Source organism: Bos indicus x Bos taurus, chromosome 1 (genome assembly GCF_003369695.1).
Source record: "Bos indicus x Bos taurus breed Angus x Brahman F1 hybrid chromosome 1, Bos_hybrid_MaternalHap_v2.0, whole genome shotgun sequence".
Lineage (NCBI taxonomy): Eukaryota > Metazoa > Chordata > Mammalia > Artiodactyla > Bovidae > Bos > Bos indicus x Bos taurus.
This window is the reverse complement of record NC_040076.1, coordinates 58,210,346-58,231,675: the sequence shown is the minus strand read 5'-3', so window position 1 is coordinate 58,231,675 and position 21,330 is coordinate 58,210,346. Positions and strand designations below refer to the sequence as shown.

Sequence of the window (21,330 nt, the reverse complement as noted above, 5' to 3'; positions counted from 1 at the left end):
CTGTATCAGTGGGGCCACTCATGCGAGTTAAAGTTTATATGATACTTACAGAGGTATCGTAATTTCCAGGTGGAGCGATGTAGGTGACAGTTCCTCTGTTTCGTGGAGGCAACATGATTTTGTGTTTGATGAGAGAGTTCTCATTGACAATTCCGTAAATATCTCCACCAGTGATGTGACTACCAACCTAGAGAACAAACATACTTGTTGCTTAATACTCAAAGAAATGTCAAGCCATTTAATGTTCAATAAACATCAAGGAAATGCCCCTTGCCATTATTTAACTCATTTGCCTCACTTATCAGTATAACGTATTTGTTCTATAATCCTTCTTGTGGAGCTTAAAAAAAAAAACAAGTAAACTATGCTTCTGCGGTCCACTTTTATTTTGACGAAGAGTACAAAATAGTTCACTAAACACTCTTTTCACATTCTTTCACCAACTTTAGAAATTTTGATTACAAAGACATACCCGTAGGTTTTTGCAAGGTGTGAAATCCCATTTGACATCTCTGCTAAGAGCAGACACATTTACTCCTCTGGGAATGTAAATACTTTGAGTCTGACTGCTGATATCCGACAAAGGTCTTTGAATACCATCAAAAATGGCTCCCATAATGCCTGGACCAAGCTCAACTGAGAGGGGTTTACCAGTGCGAAGTACAGGGTCTCCAACAGACACACCAGCTGGGAACGGCGGTTGAGGAAAACTCACTATGAAATACCGGAGATAATATAAAATAAAGAAGTACCACAGCTTAACACGAAATGACATATAAGAAGCTAAACCTGAGATTTTCAAACTTATAGTCCACAGCATCGTGAGTGTTTCGGTAACTTTTTCATAGAGATCTACAACAAAAGATATATTTTATAATTCCATCTACTAAATAATCATGCTCAAACATTTTAATAAGTTTATGTGTCTAACAAGTGAGTAGCACTCTGAAACAAAAAGACACATAAATTGAAACAAAAAGACACAAAAATTGAAAGAAAAAAGAACATTTTAACTTCATTTTTAAATAATCTCAATTCTTGCAAAGGGGATTTATGTGCCTGTTGGGTAGTCTATAATTTCCAAACCTAGGAATCAGACTGAATACCCAATCCACATCATATGACACCTGGTTTTCATATGACACCTGGTTTTTAGCTTAGCAATTGCCAAAAACTCGGCTTCACAAAGATATGACATCATCGACAAGAATACAGTGCAGTCAGATAATGAAACTGTTTATTATCTCAAGCTACTAGTTCTCATGGTGTCTGAGAAGATGTTGAATATTCTTGTGTTTACCGCAAATCCTTAAAACATCCCAGGGCACCACATGAGTTTGCTGCAGCTGCCCAGAGTGCCTTGGGCACAGTTTGGGACCCACAGGCTAAAAATAGATTCAAAAGCCTCTCTATAATACATTGCTTCAACTATACTGATGAGGAATATCAGTTCCTTAAAAAGGATATTAGAATTAGAAAAAAAACTTAAACTCTTAAGACTGAGAAACAACCAAAAAAATTTTAAGACTTAACAATCATTAAGAGATTTATTAATAAGTGATGGTATATTCATATGCTGGAATTCTATGTAGCTGTAAAAAAGGACAGGTACTTTTATGAATGTAAGATCTCCAAAATATACTTTAATTTCCAATATTTGTTTATAAAAATATTTCAAGCCTATAGCAAAGTTGAAAGAATATTACAGTGATCTACCATACACACTGCATCTTATTTATCACATATCTATCCATCTTCCACAATACAAATATTTTTAAGTGAATAAAAGGTGTAGAACAGTACTTATACTATCTTCTGGGGAAAAAAAAGGAAATAAAAATACACATTTATAATGGTCCATATAAAAAACTAGAAGGATATATAGTAAGTGGAACTAACAAACTGGTTGCATGAATGCATGTCTGTTTTGAAACCTGGCCAAATACAGGATGACAAAAGTGGGGCAGGTTCTCACTAAACACACATTCATTTGTTTACTTTAAATCTTTAAACCATGTGAAAGACTAAATTAAAGATAAATCTAACAATAGAAAAAAATCCTTTTGATTAGTGATGATTTCATAGCTATGAAGACTTTTAATTTTATTAAAAATTTCAGGTGATTTTGTTTAGAATTAGCACTCCAATACTGACATAGAGAGAAGAGGTCCTGTAAGCATATATTTCTGCATGGCAAAAAAGCTGTCCCAAATAAAACTTAATTAAGTAGTCAGAGAAGTAATGCATAAGAATAACAGCACTGAAATATTAACAGAAATGAAAGTTCAGGAGATAATACTGATTTCTCAAAATAAGAGCACTAATTTCTAGTACCTTTCAATAAATGTCTATCTATCAGCTTTCTTCAAAATACCAGCATTCCATGTTTCTGATATCACTAGTGGTGCTTTTACCTTGGCCAAAAATCTTTAAATTCTGACTTGTAGAAAATGGCCAGAAATTGAAGTAAAAAGGATACAAGTTTCTTCATACACCTGGATGGTAGCCATGTCGCCCTCTAATCGGATAATCTCTCCAACCAACTCGCTGTGGCCCACTCTCACCAGCTCGTACATGGCTGCGCCTGCCATGTCACAGGCGGTAACCACTGAAAGGAGCAGATGAGTGTTTTAATGACTCAAGACTCTGAACAGTTCCACAGAATTAAAATACCCAGTAAGTTTGTTAATACACTTCTCTCACATATTTATAGGAAACATAAAACACCTCCTATGGGACACACAGTCTCTCAAAAAGTACATTAAAAAAAATTATACTTGATTTAAAACACTGTGTTTGTTTCACGTATATAACACGATTCAGATATATACATAATTTTTTCAGATTATTTTCTATAGATTATTATACATTGAGTATAATTCCATGTGCTGTACAGTAAATCACTGTTGCTTATCTATTTTATGTACAGTAGTTTGCATTTGTTAATCCCATACTCCTGATTTGTCCCTCCCTCCCTCTCCCCACTGATGACCATAAATTTGTTTTCTATGAGTGTCTGTTTCTACTTCATATACAGATTTATTTGTATTATTTTTTAGATTCCACATATAAGGGATATCACACAATATTTATCTTTGTCTGATTTTCTTCTAACATTCTCTAGGTTCACCCATGTTGCTGCAAAGGGCAATATTTCATTCTTTATATGGCTGAATAACATTCCATTGTGTATATACACCACATCCTCTTAAGTTGATCATCTGCTGATGGACACTTAGGTTGCTTCTGGTTTTTGGCTGCTATAAATAGTTATGCTATGAACACTGGGGTACATGTATCTTTTTAAATTACAGTTTTCCTCTTTTCTGGATATACAGTCATGAATGGGACTGCTGAATCATATGTAGCTCTATTTTTTATTTTTAAGGAAACTTGTACTGTTTTCCATAGTAGTTACACCAATTTACATTCCCACCAACAGTGTAGGAGGGTTCTCTTTTCTCCACACCCTCTTCAGCATTTATAATTTGCAGACTTTTTCACGGCAGCCATTCTGACTGCTGTGAGAAGATACCCCACTGTGGTTTTGATTTGCATATCTCTAATAATTAGTGATACTGAACATCTTTTCATGTACCTGTTGGCCATTTGTATGTCTTCTTTGGTAAGATGTCTATTTAGGTTTTCTGCCCATTTTTCTGACTGGATTGTTTTGGTTTTTCTATATTAAGTTACATTAGCTTTTTGTGTATTTTGTAGATTAACCCTCTGATAGTCACATCACTACAAATATTTTCTTCCATTTCTTTTTGTTAATCAAAAAGACACATTTTTTAGCATATGCATAGATGGGATAAACAGAATAAAATTTTGTTAGGCTTTAGGCTAAGATTACTTGTTTACATGATACACATGAATACTATTTTCATTTTGAAGTTCTATATGACAAATATACATTGAACTCTTAACTAGTAGCACTGAGGCAAGTTTTCATCAGTCTAGGTTGCTATAATACAAGGAATGGTGGGTACTGGAAAAAATAATAATAAAAGACTAAAACTAACAATCATCAGCACGCTCTGTTTTCACGATTCTTCTGAGAAATATCACATAAAACAACAACTTTAGTTTCTAACTTTATACCAGTGGTTCTTGAAACTCTTCTGGGACAGATCTACCTAGAAAAACTCCATTTGCATTTGGGCTCCCCAGGTGGTGCAGTGGTAAAAGTATCCGCCTGCAATGCGGAAAAAGACGCGAGAGATGCGGGTTTGATCCCCGGGTCAGGAAGAGCCCTTGGAGTAGGTTGGCAACACACTCCAGTATTTTGCCTGGAGAATCCCATGGACGGAGGAGCCTGGCAAGCTATAGTTCATGGGGTCACAAAGAGTCAGACATGAGTGAGCAGAACAACAAACAGGATATTTATAATCAGTCATGACCGCTGGGTGAAAGCCTCATTAAGAATTCCTATTTCTTATAAATACTATATTAGATTTTGCACTTATTATTTTGGATCATGTTGCCCAGCAAGCAAAAGTTACTTTTCTGGCAGGAGGGTAAGTTTGGATGTTTTCAGGTATGTATAGGAATAAGTCTATGGTGGTTTTTTTTTTTAAAACTGTATTATTATTTTATTAAGGAATCCATTTTTATGACTGTCACGAAGCCAGACAGAGTTAACAGTGACGAGTTCTGGAGGTAACAATACCCTACTCTGAACTTTCTAGTTACAACCAATGTCATCTCCCTAGAAGCTCAACTTTTCTATCTCTGCCTCTCCCTACCAGACTCCTAAGGTCTCAATTCCTGCCCTCCTATTCCTGGAAGATGCCAATGCTAACTGTGTAAGAGGTCTTTTCAGGAGAAGACGACTTTTGTCTTCCCAGAAGACAAAGCCTCTACTTTGCTCTATGAGGCAGATAGCAACCCCAAACCACAGACAGGCTGGGACCTGCGCAGGCCTCAATGGAGTAAGTCTATTTCAATATTTAGCCTTCAGATACAATTAATTAGAACTATGAATTAGGTAATATTCAAGTAGAAACTATTAGGGAATTAATATTTAACTTACATTAGAACAATGGAAATTTATTTCTTTTATCAATATTTACCTCTGTATCTATAAGAATAATTAAGAAGCATAGAAATGTGGGCTAAGTCACTCCAATTATGTCCGACTCTGTGACCCCATGGACTGTAGCCCACCAGGCCCCTCTGTCCATGGGATTCTCTAGGCAAGAATACTGGAGTGGCTTGTCATGCCCTCCTCCAGGGGATCTTCCCGACCCAGGGATCTAACCCACATCTCTGTGTCTCCTTCATCGGCAGGCACGGTCTTTACCACTAGTGCCGCCCGGGAGGCCCACACTGAGATACCACAGAGAACTAAAGTGTCGACAAATTTCAGAAAAATATTTTCACCTAAACTCTTCTGAGAGTGTTCTTTGCCTTTTCCCTAAAAGTTCCTACGTACAGTCTGTCTTCCTTAAAGGCTTTATGATCATCAAGGTGAAAAATTGTTTCTCTGAATGGTGAAGAGATTGAAAATAGTGAAATATATTATTTGCTAAAAATTCAAGCTCAAACACCAAGTTCTAAGCAGTAGAAGCTTACTAGGGAGAAATAAGCGGCCCAGTGACTGATAATCTTCACTTGTATTAACACCCAAAAGCACCATCACCTCTATTGTGATTAGAACATCAAAAAGACTACAACATGAGGTTTATAAAAAGACAAGGAAAAGTGAATTTTCACGGCACTAAAGATTACAAATCAATGAGTAGTTTTACCAACAGAAACTGAATCACATTTGCAGTGGAAATGTGGAATAACAAACTTAATACTAGGAGGAGATTTATTTATTACTTAAAATGCAATACTCCAAGCTGTGGGCAAAACAAACATAAACTGCTTTCCATTCTCATTATCATGTCATAAGACTATTTTGCTACAGGTAGCTAGTTACGTGATATCTGAATCATCACTCAGAAGGATTTATACATGCAAAGAGCCATGGTTGATATTTCCGAGAAATGTTCTAAAAGCAATGACTAAAATATAAATCACATTAATAGACATTTAGGTATCACAAAATAAAACCTATAAACTTTATAGCTTTTTAACTTCAGATTTAACAACAACAAAAAATTTAAGACAGGTAACACTATCTATACATTTACATAGTAATTATTAAATTTAGATAATAAATGTTATAGTAACCCTTATGATGGAAGTATTGCCTCAGTCTTACAGCAGGTATGAAATCTTCTAAAGACAGAATTTACATAGGTGAAGAGAAACTTGTGTATTTCTGCCTAAAACATCTTGAAAAGATATTAACTGATATTAGGGATTTTTACTATTATGATTATTATGTATTACTCACCAGGTCCTGAGACCCCATGCACATAACCAAACGTGCTTTCTTTATCTTCATCACGTATTTTGGGGAGCTTGGAGAAATCCATCATGTTAATTTACCTATAATAAAAAAGAAATTAAGTTATAATTAGAAACTTTAAAGCAAAAGAACCAATATAGGTAGTGAACTCTGGTGTATAGTTGAGTTATTACCACTTCTTCAAAGTAAAATAGAATATAAAATTCTTAAGATTTGGTTAAAATTACCTCATTCTCGGATAGTCTACAGTTATTAAAACTGTAGTTTTATATAGTCTATAGTTATTAAAACTCAGAATTGTATCCCTACACAAGGTATTCCATAGAAAATATCCCACGGACTGTAACAAGGAAAGTGATGTCTTTCCAGTGGCTTTTCTAGCCCTGCAACATCTTGCCCTGCCATTTAGCTCTCTGACTTCCCCAACTACTCCTTACCTTTATCATGCTGCATAAACATGGAACTCTGTTATTACGCAAAACACACGCACATTCTGTCTCCGGGTCTTTGTACACACTATTCCCCTCGTCTGGAGTACTCTTCACCTGGATGTCAGCTCCTATACCTCCTGCAGGTCTTCACTCAAATATCCCACACTCTGAGAGGCCTTTTTGCCTATCTGCCCATCTATTTAAAATTGAAACATACCTCCCTCCTTCCCTACTTTATTTTTTACCATCTAACAAATTATATCTTATGTTTAAAAAAAAATGTTTAAACGTATAATCTATCTTTAAAATGTTTCTGTGATCATCCCTACCTCCCCCCACCCCTCGCCTTTAGCAGAATACAGAACAGTTTAGGAAATTTAGTTCAATTTATCTAGTTTAAGATGCACAACCTGAAAGACCCAAACAGTGTACTGAGTCCAAGTAGAAAACTAGTTACAGATCCCAGAGCACAAAGTTTCCTTGTAATTGCTGGTCTAACTTATTATAGACAATTTAATAAAGGAAATAAAATACATGCAGAGATAAAAAGCTACATAATGTCTCCTAACAACCTTAAAGAAAAGGTCACAGATCAATAGATAATAAAGTACCAAATAATATGCATTTATTTACTAAAAGTTCAAAGATTAGCAAAGGAAAAGGAGGCTCGCAAAGGCATACCAGGTGGAGAAATAACAAGAACAAAAGAAGGGAAATAAAAATTTCAGGAGAGTTCATGGACCAGCCTGACTGCAATAAAAAACTGCACTGCAACAGTGAGAAATAAGGATTCAAAGGTAGAGATTAATTTGTGGGTCTAGAGATGAATGCCTAGTGGACTTTATCCTACAAACAACAGGGAACAACCAAAGATTGTTACGAGAAGAATGATGTTTAATCAATCTAACATTAAGAGGAGAGGGGAAGCAGGCATGGTGAGAAGTTAAAAAGCTCTGGAAATAGTATGGGTTGCGTCTATGTTTTACCAGAGCTGTCACCAGATCCTTGCTCAAAATCAACCAACCCCTCCCTTGAACAGGAACTAACATATCTTTAATCACAGGGTCTGGACACAAAGGAAGCTATAGGGAGAGAAAAACAAAAAACTGGATATCAAAAAACTGAAATCAAGATGGTGATGAATCTGATCTTCAAAAGACCCTAAATCTCTTTCTACAGTGATTTTTTTTTACTACATTGGTGTACAAAATGACACTCCTACCTGCAGCCATGAAGGGAAGTCACCGACCAAAAGCCAGAAAGGTGGTGGTGTCTGTTTCCAGGAAAACCTTGCCTTTTTCCCAGAAAACTAATGCATATACTTCCCCATGATTAGTCTTACTCCTCTCCCTATTATCTTTATTCCTTAAAAGCAAATCCTTCTTGCCATTAAGGGGACAATTTGACTACTGAACTAAGTTCCCACTTCTCCATTCTCTGGCCACTGAATAAAGATTGTGTTGCTTCCGTTCCGCTTTGGTTTCATTTTTTGGCTGCCGGAACATGAAAGGGGGGAAAAAAAAACCTTCCCCATGGAGGCAGAGGGCCTCAGGGGGCTACAGCATGAGCAGGGTACATACAACTTAATTTGGTAACAAATGGACTCAATTCATTAACTGTTTACCAAGCTCTTACCAAGGAAAAGGTACTGTGTTAAACTTAGGGAATAAAGATTGTGAATAAAAGGAGATTTCACTAGCTGTAAACAACTGTACCATAAAGCAAGACTACTTAAGTGTTCAAATGATAATACACAAGGAGCAGAGGAGAAACTGATTCAGTTGTGGGAAAAGTGTAAACCAATGGGGATGAGTTGGAGGAACCAGTAATTGGAAAGTAAGCTTCAAGGCTGAGTTGAGTCCAGAAAGAAAGAATACAGAATGAGAGGAAAATCAAACCCTGAGCCTCGGGGATTCATTCAGGCAGGGTAGACTAATGTTTTCCAGTCTTTCTGGAGCCACTGAAGGATCACTACAGAATCCTACATTTCTTGGAACATGATCTGTAATCCATTAACCAAGGTGGCTTTCCTGGTAGCTCAGCTGGTAAAGAATTCGCCTGCACTGCAGACCTGGGTTCGATCCCTGGGTTGGGAAGATCCCCTGGAGAAGGGAATGGCTATCCACTCCAGTATTCTGGCCCGGAGAATTCTATGGTCTGTATAGTCCATGGGGACGCAAAGAGTCAGACATGACTGAGTAACTTCCACTTTCAACCAAGATGGACCAAAGCAGAGACATTACTTTGCCGACAAAGGTTTGTCTAGTCAAAGTTACTGGTTTTTCTAGTAGTCATGTATGGATGTGAGAGTTGGACCATAGAGAAGGCTGAGCACCAAAGAATTGATGCTTTTGAACTGTGGTGTTGGAGAAGACTCTTGAGAGTCCCTTGGACAGCAAGGAGATCAACAGTCAATCCTAAAGGAAATCAATCCTGAATATTCATTGGAAGGACTGATGCTGAAGCTGAAACTCCAATACTTTGGCCACCTGATGCGAAGAACTGGAAGAGACCCTGATGCTGGGAAAGACTGAAGGCAGGAGGAGAAGGGGATGACAGAGGGCTAGATGGCTGGATGGTATCACCAACTCAATGGACATGAGTTTGAGCAAGCTCTGGGAGATGGTGAAGGACAGGGAAGCCTGCCGTGTTGCAGTCCATGGGGTTGCAAACAGTTAGACATGACAGAGCAAATGAACAAGAACAACAAACCAAGGTGTCAAGCAATTTGGGAGGGGAGTGTAACAGTAAAGTCATTAACAGTGGAATTCTGGTTTGATACTCTTGGTGCTTTCAGAAAGGGGATGGTGGACAGAGCTAACAGGGAAGAATTAAAGAGTGATTAAAGAAATAAGCAAGAGTAAAAACAAAGATCAAAACCACATGGCAATAAAGGAGACCTTCCAAGTGAGAAGGATATGAGCAAAGGGGCAAGATAAGTACCAATACCTTAAAGACGATAAAAGATGGTGATAGAAAAGAGACTATCATCACTTTGGTCATTTATTGGCAAAGATGAAGTTAGTGCATAAGTCATTGGAAATCATGAAAAATATTTATTATAGTCACATATGTCAGCATAAAAGAATCAAGGATTTTGGATTCTATAGGAAAGTTATATTGGAGGAAGGGAAGTTGAGGGAGGAAGTAAAGAAAAGGGGAAACTGGTTTGTTAGGATTTTCCAGCCTCCTAAAGATACAGAAGGGATTGTTGAGTAAGGAGGAATGGGACTGCAAAAGCCTAGAATTAAATTTTAAAAGACGGAAGTTTTTCTAGAAACTACTTAGATAAGAGAAAAACAAAGTTTAAAGATAAGCATTTATTTGGGAGATGGGTTAGGCAAAGGCTTTGAAGTAGTGAACAAGCAAAGGAAGTCAAATTTTAATCTACAGAACATCAAAGATTTTCAAAGTCAGAAGAGAAATTTGTAACAATACAGTCTAACTTCTTCCTCAAATATGGTTATTTCCTATGATACATGGTCATCTGCCTTTTAAAGTGGAAATAGCATGAAATACTGAGTCACGCTTAGGAAAGATCCTAATTCTACCAGTGACACGCGGCAGGAGATCTTGGACAAATCAGAATCTCTTTGTATCTTCCCTTGACGTATCCCCTACCCTGGGCTTATGACTAAATTACAGTTTTGTAAAAAATGTTCCTTGTGAGATGTAAAATGCTTACAAAACTCTCATAAATAATACCTATTATTTAAAAAGGGCTTCAATTTTTAAAACACTATTCTATTTTTAAAAATCTTCTCTAAGAGAGTTGCTTTGTATCCAACCTAAATCTATTAACACTTTCTCATAACTTGTACCCTCTGGCCCTGTTTCTTCCAACTACTGTAGCCACACAGAGTATACTCCCTCTCCTAGGAAATTCTCTTTAGTGTCTTCAACTGTCCCTGAAAGGACAGCCTTTTTCAGCTCCTTCTCCCCTGAGGCTATACCCTGTTCTCAAGTATTTTACAATGTCAATGTTTCTTTTAAAACAGAACAAATAAAACTAAAAACTATATTCTAAATGTCATATGAGTAACTCTTCAAGAGTACCACTTTATCTATTCTGGTTGCTTCTTTTTATTGAGAAACAAAGACCAAGGCTTTGAGTCAGACAAATTGAGTTTGAAGTTAAAAACTGTGCCCTCAAGTAAATCAAATTCTTTCAACCTTTTGAGACTCATTTGTAAAATCTGCTGGGATTGCTGTGAAGCACCAAACAGTAAGCATAAGAGAAAATACTGATGACTACTAACTCTATTCTGTTAGTGTAAGTTAATATTGCCTAATTGAATTGTGAACTTCCAGATGTTCAAGCTCGTTTCAGAAAAGGCACAGGAACCACAGATCAAATTGCCAACATCTGCTGGATCATGGAAAAATCAAGAAACTTCCAGAAAAGCATCTATTTCTACTTACTGACTATGCCAAAGCCTTTGACTGTGTGGATCACAATAAACTGTGGAAAATTCTTCAAGAGATGGGAATACCAGACCACCTGATCTGCCTCTTGAGAAATCTGTATGCAGATCAGGAAGCAACAGTTAGAACTGGACATGGAACAACAGACTGGTTCCAAATAGGAAAAAGAGTTCGTCAAGGCTGTATATTGTCACCCTGTTTATTTAACTTCTATGCAGAGTACATCATGAGAAACGCTGGACTGGAAGAAACACAAGCTGGAATCAAGACTGCCAGGAGAAATATCAATAACCTCAGATATGCAGATGACACTACTGTTATGGCAGAAAGTGAAGAAGAACTAAAAAGCCTCTTGATGAAAGTGAAAGTGGAGAGTGAAAAAGTTGGCTTAAAGCTCAACATTCAGAAAACGAAGATCATGGCATCCGATCCTACCACTTCATGGGAAAGAGATGGGAAACAGTGGAAACAGTGTCAGACTTTATTTTTCTGGGCTCCAAAATCACTACAGATGGTGACTGCAGCCATGAAATTAAAAGACGCTTACTCCTTGGAAGGAAAGTTATGACCAACCTAGATAGCATATTCAAAAGCAGAGACATTACCTTGCCAACAAAGGTTCGTCTAGTCAAGGCTATGGTTTTTCCTGTGGTCATGTATGGATGAGAGAGTTGGACTGTGAAGAAGGCTGAGCGCCGAAGAATTGATGCTTTTGAACTGTGGTGATGGAGAAGACTCTGGAGAGTCCCTTGGACTGCAAGGAGATCCAACCAGTCCATTCTGAAGGAGATCAGCCCTGGGATTTCTTTGGAAGGAATGATGCTAAAGCTGGAACTCCAGTACTTTGGCCACCTCATGCCAAGAGTTGACTCATTGGAAAAGACTCTGATGCTGGGAGGGATTGGGGGCAAGAGGAGAAGGGGATGACAGAGGATGAGATGGCTGGATGGCATCAGTGACTCGATGGACGTGAGTCTCAGTGAACTCCGGGAGTTGGTGATGGACAGGGAGGCCTGGCGTGCTGTGATTCATGGGGTCGCAAAGAGTCGGACATGACTGAGCGACTGATCTGATCTGATCTGATATGCCAAGTGCAGATTACAGATTGAAAATACAATGGAGTAAGACACAATCTCTTCCCCAAGGAGTTTCTAGCCTGGTGGGATAAAAGCAAACATAGTTATATTAAGTTGACAAAGGTACTCTCATAGGAGCAACACAGAGAGATTTAGAAGTGTATAAAGCAGAGGATCTAACCTAAACTTGGGCAGGACAAGATGACTTAGAGGATAATAAACTGAAACTTCAAAGATGATTAAGGAGACATTAGAGCATACAGTAGAACTTTCTTACAGGTGCTTCAAATCTCCTAGGGGTCACGAAGGTGTTCTGAAATGTTTATGAGGCAATAATGGTATCTGTTCTGATTTTTAAAATATAGGTATTTACAACTTTTCCCTTTAAACAATGAGAACCTCGAAATGTATGAGCAGTCATTTGTGGAAATCAAATGAGTCTGTTCATGATTCAGCTGCCTTGTGGATTTATTACTCAGTTGGATAATTCTAGCCACCATAGGAAACTGATGATTCTCTAGTTTTCAACTTTAGTTTTAGGCATATGTTGTTTAATTTACGCCAAAGACAGCAGGCATTAAGAACACTGACATCAAACTAATAAGAAAATCAAGTCTTAGGTGATAATTCTATGTATTTTCTTAGGTACACTTTTTACCAGATCCACAAATTTGCATTCATCTGATTAATATTATATCAAATTAAGATGATCCTATTTTTAAACAAATCAGTGTTTACAACAGCCAAGATACGGAATCAACCTAAGTGCCCATTAATAGATGAATGGGTAAAGAAGGCAGCGTACGCATAAATAATTGAACATTGTTGTTTTTCAGTTGTTAAGTCCTGTCTGACTTTTGTGACCCCATGGACTGTAGCCTGCTAGGCTACTCTGTCCATGGGATTACCCTAGCAAGAATACTGGAGTGGTCTTGCCATTTCCTTTTCCAAGGGATGAACCTGCATCTCCTGCACTGGCAGGCAGATTCTCTACCACTGAGCTCCCTGGGAAGCCCTACCAGTTTCCTCAGCCATAAGAAAGAAGAAAATCTTGCCACTGAGCCTAGAGGATATTATTCTTAATGAAATAAGTCAGACTGAAAAAATACCAATACTGTCTGAGTTCTCAAATGTGTAACCTTAAAAACAAAGCAAATGAAGAAAGATTAATAAGACACATGTAGAGTCACGGATACAGACAGGTGGCTGCCTTATGCACCAGACTTCCTTCTAGACATCTGATTTAAGAGAACCCAAATATTTAAATAATGAGTAAGCTGAATAATTGGTCCCTGGATAACTGAAGTTTAAGACTCACACTTGAAGCACTACAATTTTTGGCTTGTTTTCTTGAAATGGAAAAAACAATACGAAAGTGGATTTAGAAAGCAGGGCCCATATGACAGTTCTCAGGTTAAGTCAAGCAATTAGTATAGAGTTCAGGTTTCCATACAACCGAAGTCTTAGTTTCTAAAAGGAACTTGCTCCTCCTCCTCCAACATAAACCTTAGATAGAGCCCAGCACCAGTAGTCACAGGGGAAAAGTCTAAGGTACTATTTGCTGATACTGGAAAATGTTTCCTTGCTCCAGAAGTTTCAGGCTCCAACCTCTTAACAGTTAAGCACTTGGAGAAACTTTCAAGGATTCAGTTCAGTTGCTCAGTCGTGTCCGACTCTTTGCGACCCCATGAATCGCAGCATGCCAGGCCTCCCTGTCTATCAACAACTCCCGGAGTTCACTCAAACTCACGTCCATCGAGTCGGTGATGCCATCCAGCCATCTCATCCTCTGTCATCCCCTTCTCCTCTTGCCCCCAATCCCTCCCAGCATCAGAGTCTTTTCCAATGAGTCAACTCTTGGCATGAGGTGGCCAAAGTACTGGAGTTTCAGCTTTAGCATCATTCCTTCCAAAGAAATCCCAGGGCTGATCTCCTTCAGAATGGACTGGTTGGATCTCCTTGCAGTCCAAGGGACTCTCAAGAGTCTTCTCCAACACCACAGTTCAAAAGCATCAATTCTTCGGCGCTCAGCCTTCTTCACAGTCCAACTCTCACATCCATACATGACTACTTGAAAAACCATAGCCTTGACTAGACGAACCTTTGTTGGCAAAGTAATGTCTCTGCTTTTCAATATGCTACCTAGGTTGGTCATAACTTTCCTTCCAAGGAGTAAGTGTCTTTTAATTTCATGGCTGCAATCACCATTTGCAGTGATTTTGGAGCCCCAAAAAATAAAGCCTGACACTGTTTCCACTGTTTGCCCATCTATCTGCCATGAAGAGATGGGATCAGATGCCATGATCTTAGTTTTCTGAATGTTGAGCTTTAAGCCAACTTTTTCACTCTCCTCTTTCACTCTCATCAAGAGGCTTTTTAGTTCCTCTTCATTTTCTGCCATAAGGGTGATGTCATCTGCATATCTGAGGTTATTGATACTTCTCCCGGCAATCTTGATTTCAGCTTGTGCTTCTTCCAGCCCAGTGTTTCTCATGATGTACTCTGCATATAAGTTAAATAAGCAGGGTGACAATATACAGCTTGATGTACTCCTTTTCCTGTTTGGAACTAGTCTGTTGCTCCATGTCCAGTTCTAACTGTTGCTTCCTGACCTGCATATAGGTTTTCCAAGAGGCTTAGTCCAAGGTAATAGACTCTCCTGAACATTAAAATTTGTAATTCTGCAGCTGATGTAAGGATACACATACATACAGATAGATAGAGACTATAATTCTAAAGCTTTTTCACCAAAGTACCCCAACTGCAGAAAAACAAGTAAACACTAAATAAATAAATATCCTCCCACCATTTCTCCAGAATCTTGACAGATAATAGGATATTACAGCAGTCAACTGTAATCGGGGAAATTCTTTGTATGCTCTTGTATATCCTCTTAATCCAAACAAGTTTTGCCCTCTCCTTCATGATATACATGTATGTTTTACAAGAAAAAGATAGAAGTACTTCCTTTCCACAAATAAAATAAAAATGATAAATTAGGCAGACATATTGACTTCATCACTGAATAGGGCAAAGCACATAGCAGTTTAATAAACATGGCCATATAACATACTAATTTGTATCCATTAATCACCCATCATTATTATCTATGAAAAGAGTGAAAATTAAAAACTCCACTAAAATCTGCTTCACTACTGAATGCTTATGTCTTTCTGTAAAAAAGCATGGGCTTTTAAAGACGTTTTAAGATAAAAATCTCCCAAAACAGTTCAACTTTGCCATAAGCAAACTATACTGCAAGTTAGATTATACTGTAAATTAATCTTATGCCAAATCACCATAAGATCCAAGCAATTATGATGCAATTTAATGCTACATCAAGTTTTATATGCTGTCATAACTCCTTTCTAATACAGTATGCAATTATTACTGTTGCTTTCAATTGTTTAAAAAATAAAAGTGTGATATTTACTTTAAAAACTGTTGCTTTCGTGAAAACAATGTGGTTATGTGCCTGCGCTCACAGAGAATAAACTCAATGATTATATTCTAAACAATGACTTTAGCTGTTGGACTCCTGTTTTAAGGATAAAAAGCAAATGCAATTAAAACCAATATTCTAATAGCCACAAACTGAAACAGTACCCCTCCCCCGTATTGGTGAAAGATTAAAAAAAAAAAGTCATGCTGTAGACAGGGAAAAATCCAGCTAGCACAGGCAACCATCCGACATAATGAGTCATCAGCCTCCCTCCTACACTGCAGAACACTGCAGTGGCAAATCACGACACCAGAGGCCCGTTCCCTTCCTTCTGTCTCACAAGATGCCTTACAAATTGCTGCTGGTTAATACACAACACTGAGTGACTTCATTATCCCAGAAATGGTTTTAGTACCAGTCTTGGATGATACAGGTACTGGGGGCAAGAGTGAAGTGTTATGTAAAAGATAATATCAAGGTTCCAAGGCAATATTTTATTTATATACAAAATCCTTCACTGATACTGGGGTACTTCATTAATAGTGTAACACTTAGAAAAATACATTCTACCCAACTGATTGAAGATTATTTCTTTTTGAAGATGAAGAAAAGCAAATACTTATTTTCATACACAGTCTATCTTCCTGGGACAAGGCATCAAGATCCTGTTTAATATTTTCATGCTTGCAGAACTGGTACAATTCCAGCTAATAATATTACCTTATATTTATATAGTACAAAAATTAATTTTGTGAAGCACCTTTCTATTCATTTTATTTAACCTACCTACTGAACAGTGCCATTAGAAAGGCTTATGTGGCAGGTTACTATTGCCACATTAGTTCCCCCTTTTTATCTTGTGATAGCAAAACCTTAAATATCAAGGTATTATTCCAGTATCCTTGGCAATGACTGGTTTGGAAACGAGCATGAAACAATGTTCTCACCAGTAAGAGGTAGGGCAAAGTCTACTGGGGACCTTCTGGGAATGATTTCTGATTTCTTTGTTCTTTTAAAAGACATAGGCCATGAGAAACACTTACTCCCTTGGAATATGGCAGCCCACTCTGGTCACCTGTATGGGATAGGCAGCCCTTTTCGGACCTTGAAGGAAGCAAATTTAAGCAGACAGTCCGCCTTGCTAAGAACGGCAAAACTAAAAGGCAGAGAGCATCTAGGTCCTTGTTTTCTTTCTTGGTCCACTAAATCTAACAACATAACAGAAAGGAGAGGGTTTCAAGAATAAATATTTTTATACGATATATACATTTCAATGTGCTATTTTTTAAAAAAATAGGCCAAAAGGTTAAGAATAAAGGCAAATATAAGGTCATTATGTAACTAGCTTATAAAAATTAGTGAGATGGATTACAGGAAATGTGCAGGCACAAGTGGGAATCAGAATAGAGAAGTACAGAATGATCACAGATGGCAAACTGGACTAACAGAATTGGGAACGAGTTCTTCCTACCACAGTGAAATCTTTTGAGTGCACAAACACATACATCCCTCCAATTACCAAAATACAACGAACCCTGTATAAGAAATAGAAACGGTAAAAGCTCCAGTGGACAAGTAGCTGGATGGAGAATTCAAAATGTATCCACTACATATGTTTATGGTTTGATGACAAGCTTATCCATAAACAACCTTTATAGCATTTCTAGAAATAATCACAGATTCCTTTCACTTCAAAATTTTACAAATAAAATTGGGCTGAGTGTGATATTCTGTATTAACCAGAATAACAGAATACTGTATTTAGTGTATAAGTTCTATGGTATGAATTTATAGGTTAGAATCCTATGACCAATGGTAAAACTGTCATACAAACAGATTGCCTGCCTTCAAGGAGTATATTTATCATTTTTTTTCCCCTCCCTTCCCTCCACATTGCACATCAGTAACTCAATTAAATGTTCTGAAATTAAAAACACATATAAACTACTACTTGTTATGCACATATCACACTCCAGACATTGTGCTAAAAAAGAAACACATTTCATTTAACCCTTAACAACAGTTGTAGGAGGCAGGTATTGTTTGATTAGGAAAACAGGTTTTGAGACTTCAGCAACCCACTCAAGATGAGAGCTACGGACTGGAGATTACTACCAAATAATTCAAAAGACCTTATTTTAGCCAGTAACTTTAACCTTTATTACCTTAAAAAAATAGGCTTCTCTGGTGGCTCAGTCGGTCAAGAATTTGCCTGCAATGCAGGAGACCTGGGTTCAATCCCTGGGTTGGGAAGATCCCCAGAGGAGGGCATGGCAACCCACTCCAGTATTCTTACCTGGAGAATCCCATGGACAGAGGAGCTTGGCAAGCTACAGACCATGGGGTCACACAGAGTTGGACACAACTGAATGACTAATTGGAGAAGGAAATGGCAACCCACGCCAGTATTCTTGCCTAGAGAATCCCATGGACAGAGGAGCCTGGTGGGCTGCTGTCCATGGGGTCGCACAGAGTCAGACACAACTGAAGCGACTTAGCATGCATTGGAGAAGGAAATGGCAACCCACTCCAGTATTCTTGGCTGGAGAATCCCAGGGACAGAGGCGCCTGGTGGGCTGCCATCTGTGGGGTTGCACAGAGTCGGACACGACTGAAGTGACTTAGCAGCAGCAGCAGCAGAGTGACTAATACTTTCACCTTAAAGAACAGCCTGGGATGCCTCTTTTCCATTATTAACGAACTCTATATTAGAATAGCAAAAGGGAGATGAAAAAGACATGACAGAACAGACCATTCATAAACTAAAGAGCAAGTAGAACAACCGAAAAGCAACTGTTCCTAGAATATCCATCTTCTAAAGAATAATGCATAATGCTATATTAAAGCCTAGGTTTATAACACAAACATAAATAACAGTAAAAAAAAAAAACTGCAAAGTAAATGGGCATATTTGGAAATAACAATACTAATGAAAACAGACCCAACACAATTTTGCTACAGGAAATAGTAGTAGAAAATTTCTGGTTAATCGGTTGTCATAAATTTGGAATAAAAAAGTTATCTAAACAATACCTGAGAAATTCCTCTTATTCTTATTTCTAAAATAAAACTTACTAAACAGTTAAAAGTTATAGTGAAGCTAACATTAATATCCCATAAGGCTTCTAAGTGAACTTTTAGAATATTTCTTGGTTTCAAGTTACAAAGAAAAAAACATCACTCATTTCATACCTTAACTTACCAAGAATGTAAACAGCTGAAAAGATAGCTAAATGATACAAACAGTAAAGAAAACAAGCATTTATTATGTCGTTGCTGTTGTTTAGTCATTAAATCGTGTTCGACTCTTTGGACCATAGCCCGCAGGCTCCTCTGTCCATGGGATTTCCAGGGCAAGAATGCTGGAGTGGGTTGCCATTTCCTTCTCCAGAGAATCTTCCCAACCTAGGGATCAAACTCTGGTCTCTTGCATTGACAGGTGGGTTCTTTACCACTGAGACACCAGGGAAGCCCATTTATTATGTACTTTTCCTTTATTTCCAGAAGCAATATACTTATAGCTTAAAAAATACCTAAAGAAAATCCTCACAACTTGAATACTGTTGACCCTGATCTTATTTCCTCTCCATTTTTTTACATAACTATAATCAATACTATAATACAACTTTACATATTGTTAATAAGTATCATTTTAAACTGTGTAATATTCCATTAAATGTATACCACAGTTTAACAATCTTCTTTAAACTACAGTAGTCCACTTTTTGTTACTTGTATTTTTTACAGCTTCCCATTTTTTGCTATTTTTATTTTTTTCATTTTGCTAATATATGTTCATTCACAACTCACTGACTAGGTGAAGCCAAGGTAAGGCAACCAACTAAGGATCCATACTAATACTCTTAGGCTGCTGTCTCATAAGGGCAGTTCTTACACACACATTCTTGCCTAGAAGTAATACCATATTTCATCTAATCTAAGACACCATCAATTATAATATATTCAAGAACTACTAAAACCCTACATATTAAACTATGGCACATCAAAAACTGCAGGACAGACACTAATTTCAAAACTGTAAGATATGGGTGGGGGGAATATGTCCTAGGAATGATAATATATGGTATTAGAACTAAATTCGGAGAAGGCAATGGCACCCCACTCCAGTACTCTTGCCTGGAAAATCCCATGGATGGAGGAACCTGGTGGGCTGCAGTCCATGGAGTCTCTAAGAGTCGGACACCACTGAGCAACTTCACTTTCACTTCTCACTTTCATGCACTGGAGAAGGAAATGGCAACCCACTCCAGTGTTCTTGCCTGGAGAATCCCAGGGACGGGGAAGCCTGGTGGGCTGCCGTCTATGGGGTCGCACAGAGTCAGACACGACTGAAGCAACTTAGTAGCAGCAGCAGAACTAAATATAGCACAATAATGTTTATATATAAAGAGGTCAGACTTGCCAACCTTCATTGGAATAAAGACCTAAGAAATAGAAAAATAAGATCTCTATATGCTAGAAACAGTCTACAAGATTCTACACACTGCAAGTGAACTTTGTATAGTCTTACTGACTCAATTTATGTATAATTAAAAATTATAAAGTATATAAAGTGAAGTCGCTCAGTTGTGTCCAACTCTTTACTAAAAGTTATTACTAATATTTTCGACTACTGTAGATTTAAAGTGACAAATCATTAAAGAGCTACACTCTAAGAATAAACAGAAAATAGACAAGAAAAAAGAAAAAAAAAACGCAAAAAAGGGAAAAAGTAGACAAGACTTTATGAATTGTTAATGGCAATTAAAATGACCTACAACCATCAAAGGTCAACTTGGGTTTATTATTTTGTAAGAAATGTCGGAAGCAATTTGGCAATACGTAACAAGGCCTTTAAAAATGTTCAAACCTTTTTATTTGTAAACTGTACTTCTCGAAATATCTTTGCTATGTAGATAAGGATTTATCTATATGTGTGTGTTTGTTTATTTTTGGTGCTGCATTGCCTGGCTTATAGGATCTTAGTTTCCTGACCAGGGGCTGAAGCCAGGGCACTCAGCAGTGAGAGCGTGGCATCCTAACCAATGAACCACCAGGGAATTCCCTATGTGTTTAATACTACAAAAGTGAACGACTAGAACTACTTTTAAAATCCAATAATGATAAAAAATGAAGTATTAGTGTATTTCAAAGTCCTCCTTCCCAGAAGTATTTAATAATAATAATGAAATTTCTTGGGTTAAATGGTTTAAACTCCAAGCTCACAGTGCCAAGGGCTCTCCGTAGCAAACTCTTCTGAATGGATTCTTAACTTTTGTGGGTTCCGAGTACTGCGATGGCTCTTCAGGTTTTGGATAGATTTTCTCAGATACACTGCCTAAGAAGTGCCTTTAATTAATTTTTTTTTAATTCAAACAGTCTTGCATGACAACTATCCCTTTCAAAAGCAGTCAACCCAGAAATTTTATAACTACTTAAAAAAAAAAAAAAACTATTGCTCAAAACACCTAGAAACTTCTCTTAAAAACTGCCTAAAATTATTGTGATACCAACTTTTCTGAATGTTAATGAGAAATTCCCTTGATTGCTTTGCCAAGAAAACATATCATAAGCAAGCCAAATATAAGCAAT

At 37.5% G+C, this 21,330-nt stretch overlaps 1 protein-coding gene across 1 annotated transcript in view; it reads right to left on the bottom strand.

The window, feature by feature from the left end:
- ATP6V1A (ATPase H+ transporting V1 subunit A) overlaps window positions 1-21,330 on the bottom strand; it is a 59,434-nt gene that overhangs the window by 24,023 nt on the left and 14,081 nt on the right. Inside the window, exons 2-5 of the mRNA XM_027522678.1 lie at window positions 6,350-6,444; window positions 2,480-2,608; window positions 473-687; window positions 50-187 (exon numbers count right to left, since the gene is read on the bottom strand). Of these exons, the coding sequence (XP_027378479.1) occupies window positions 50-187; window positions 473-687; window positions 2,480-2,608; window positions 6,350-6,434 (567 nt within the window). The 5' untranslated portion in view covers window positions 6,435-6,444. The remainder of the gene's footprint in view (window positions 1-49; window positions 188-472; window positions 688-2,479; window positions 2,609-6,349; window positions 6,445-21,330) is intronic.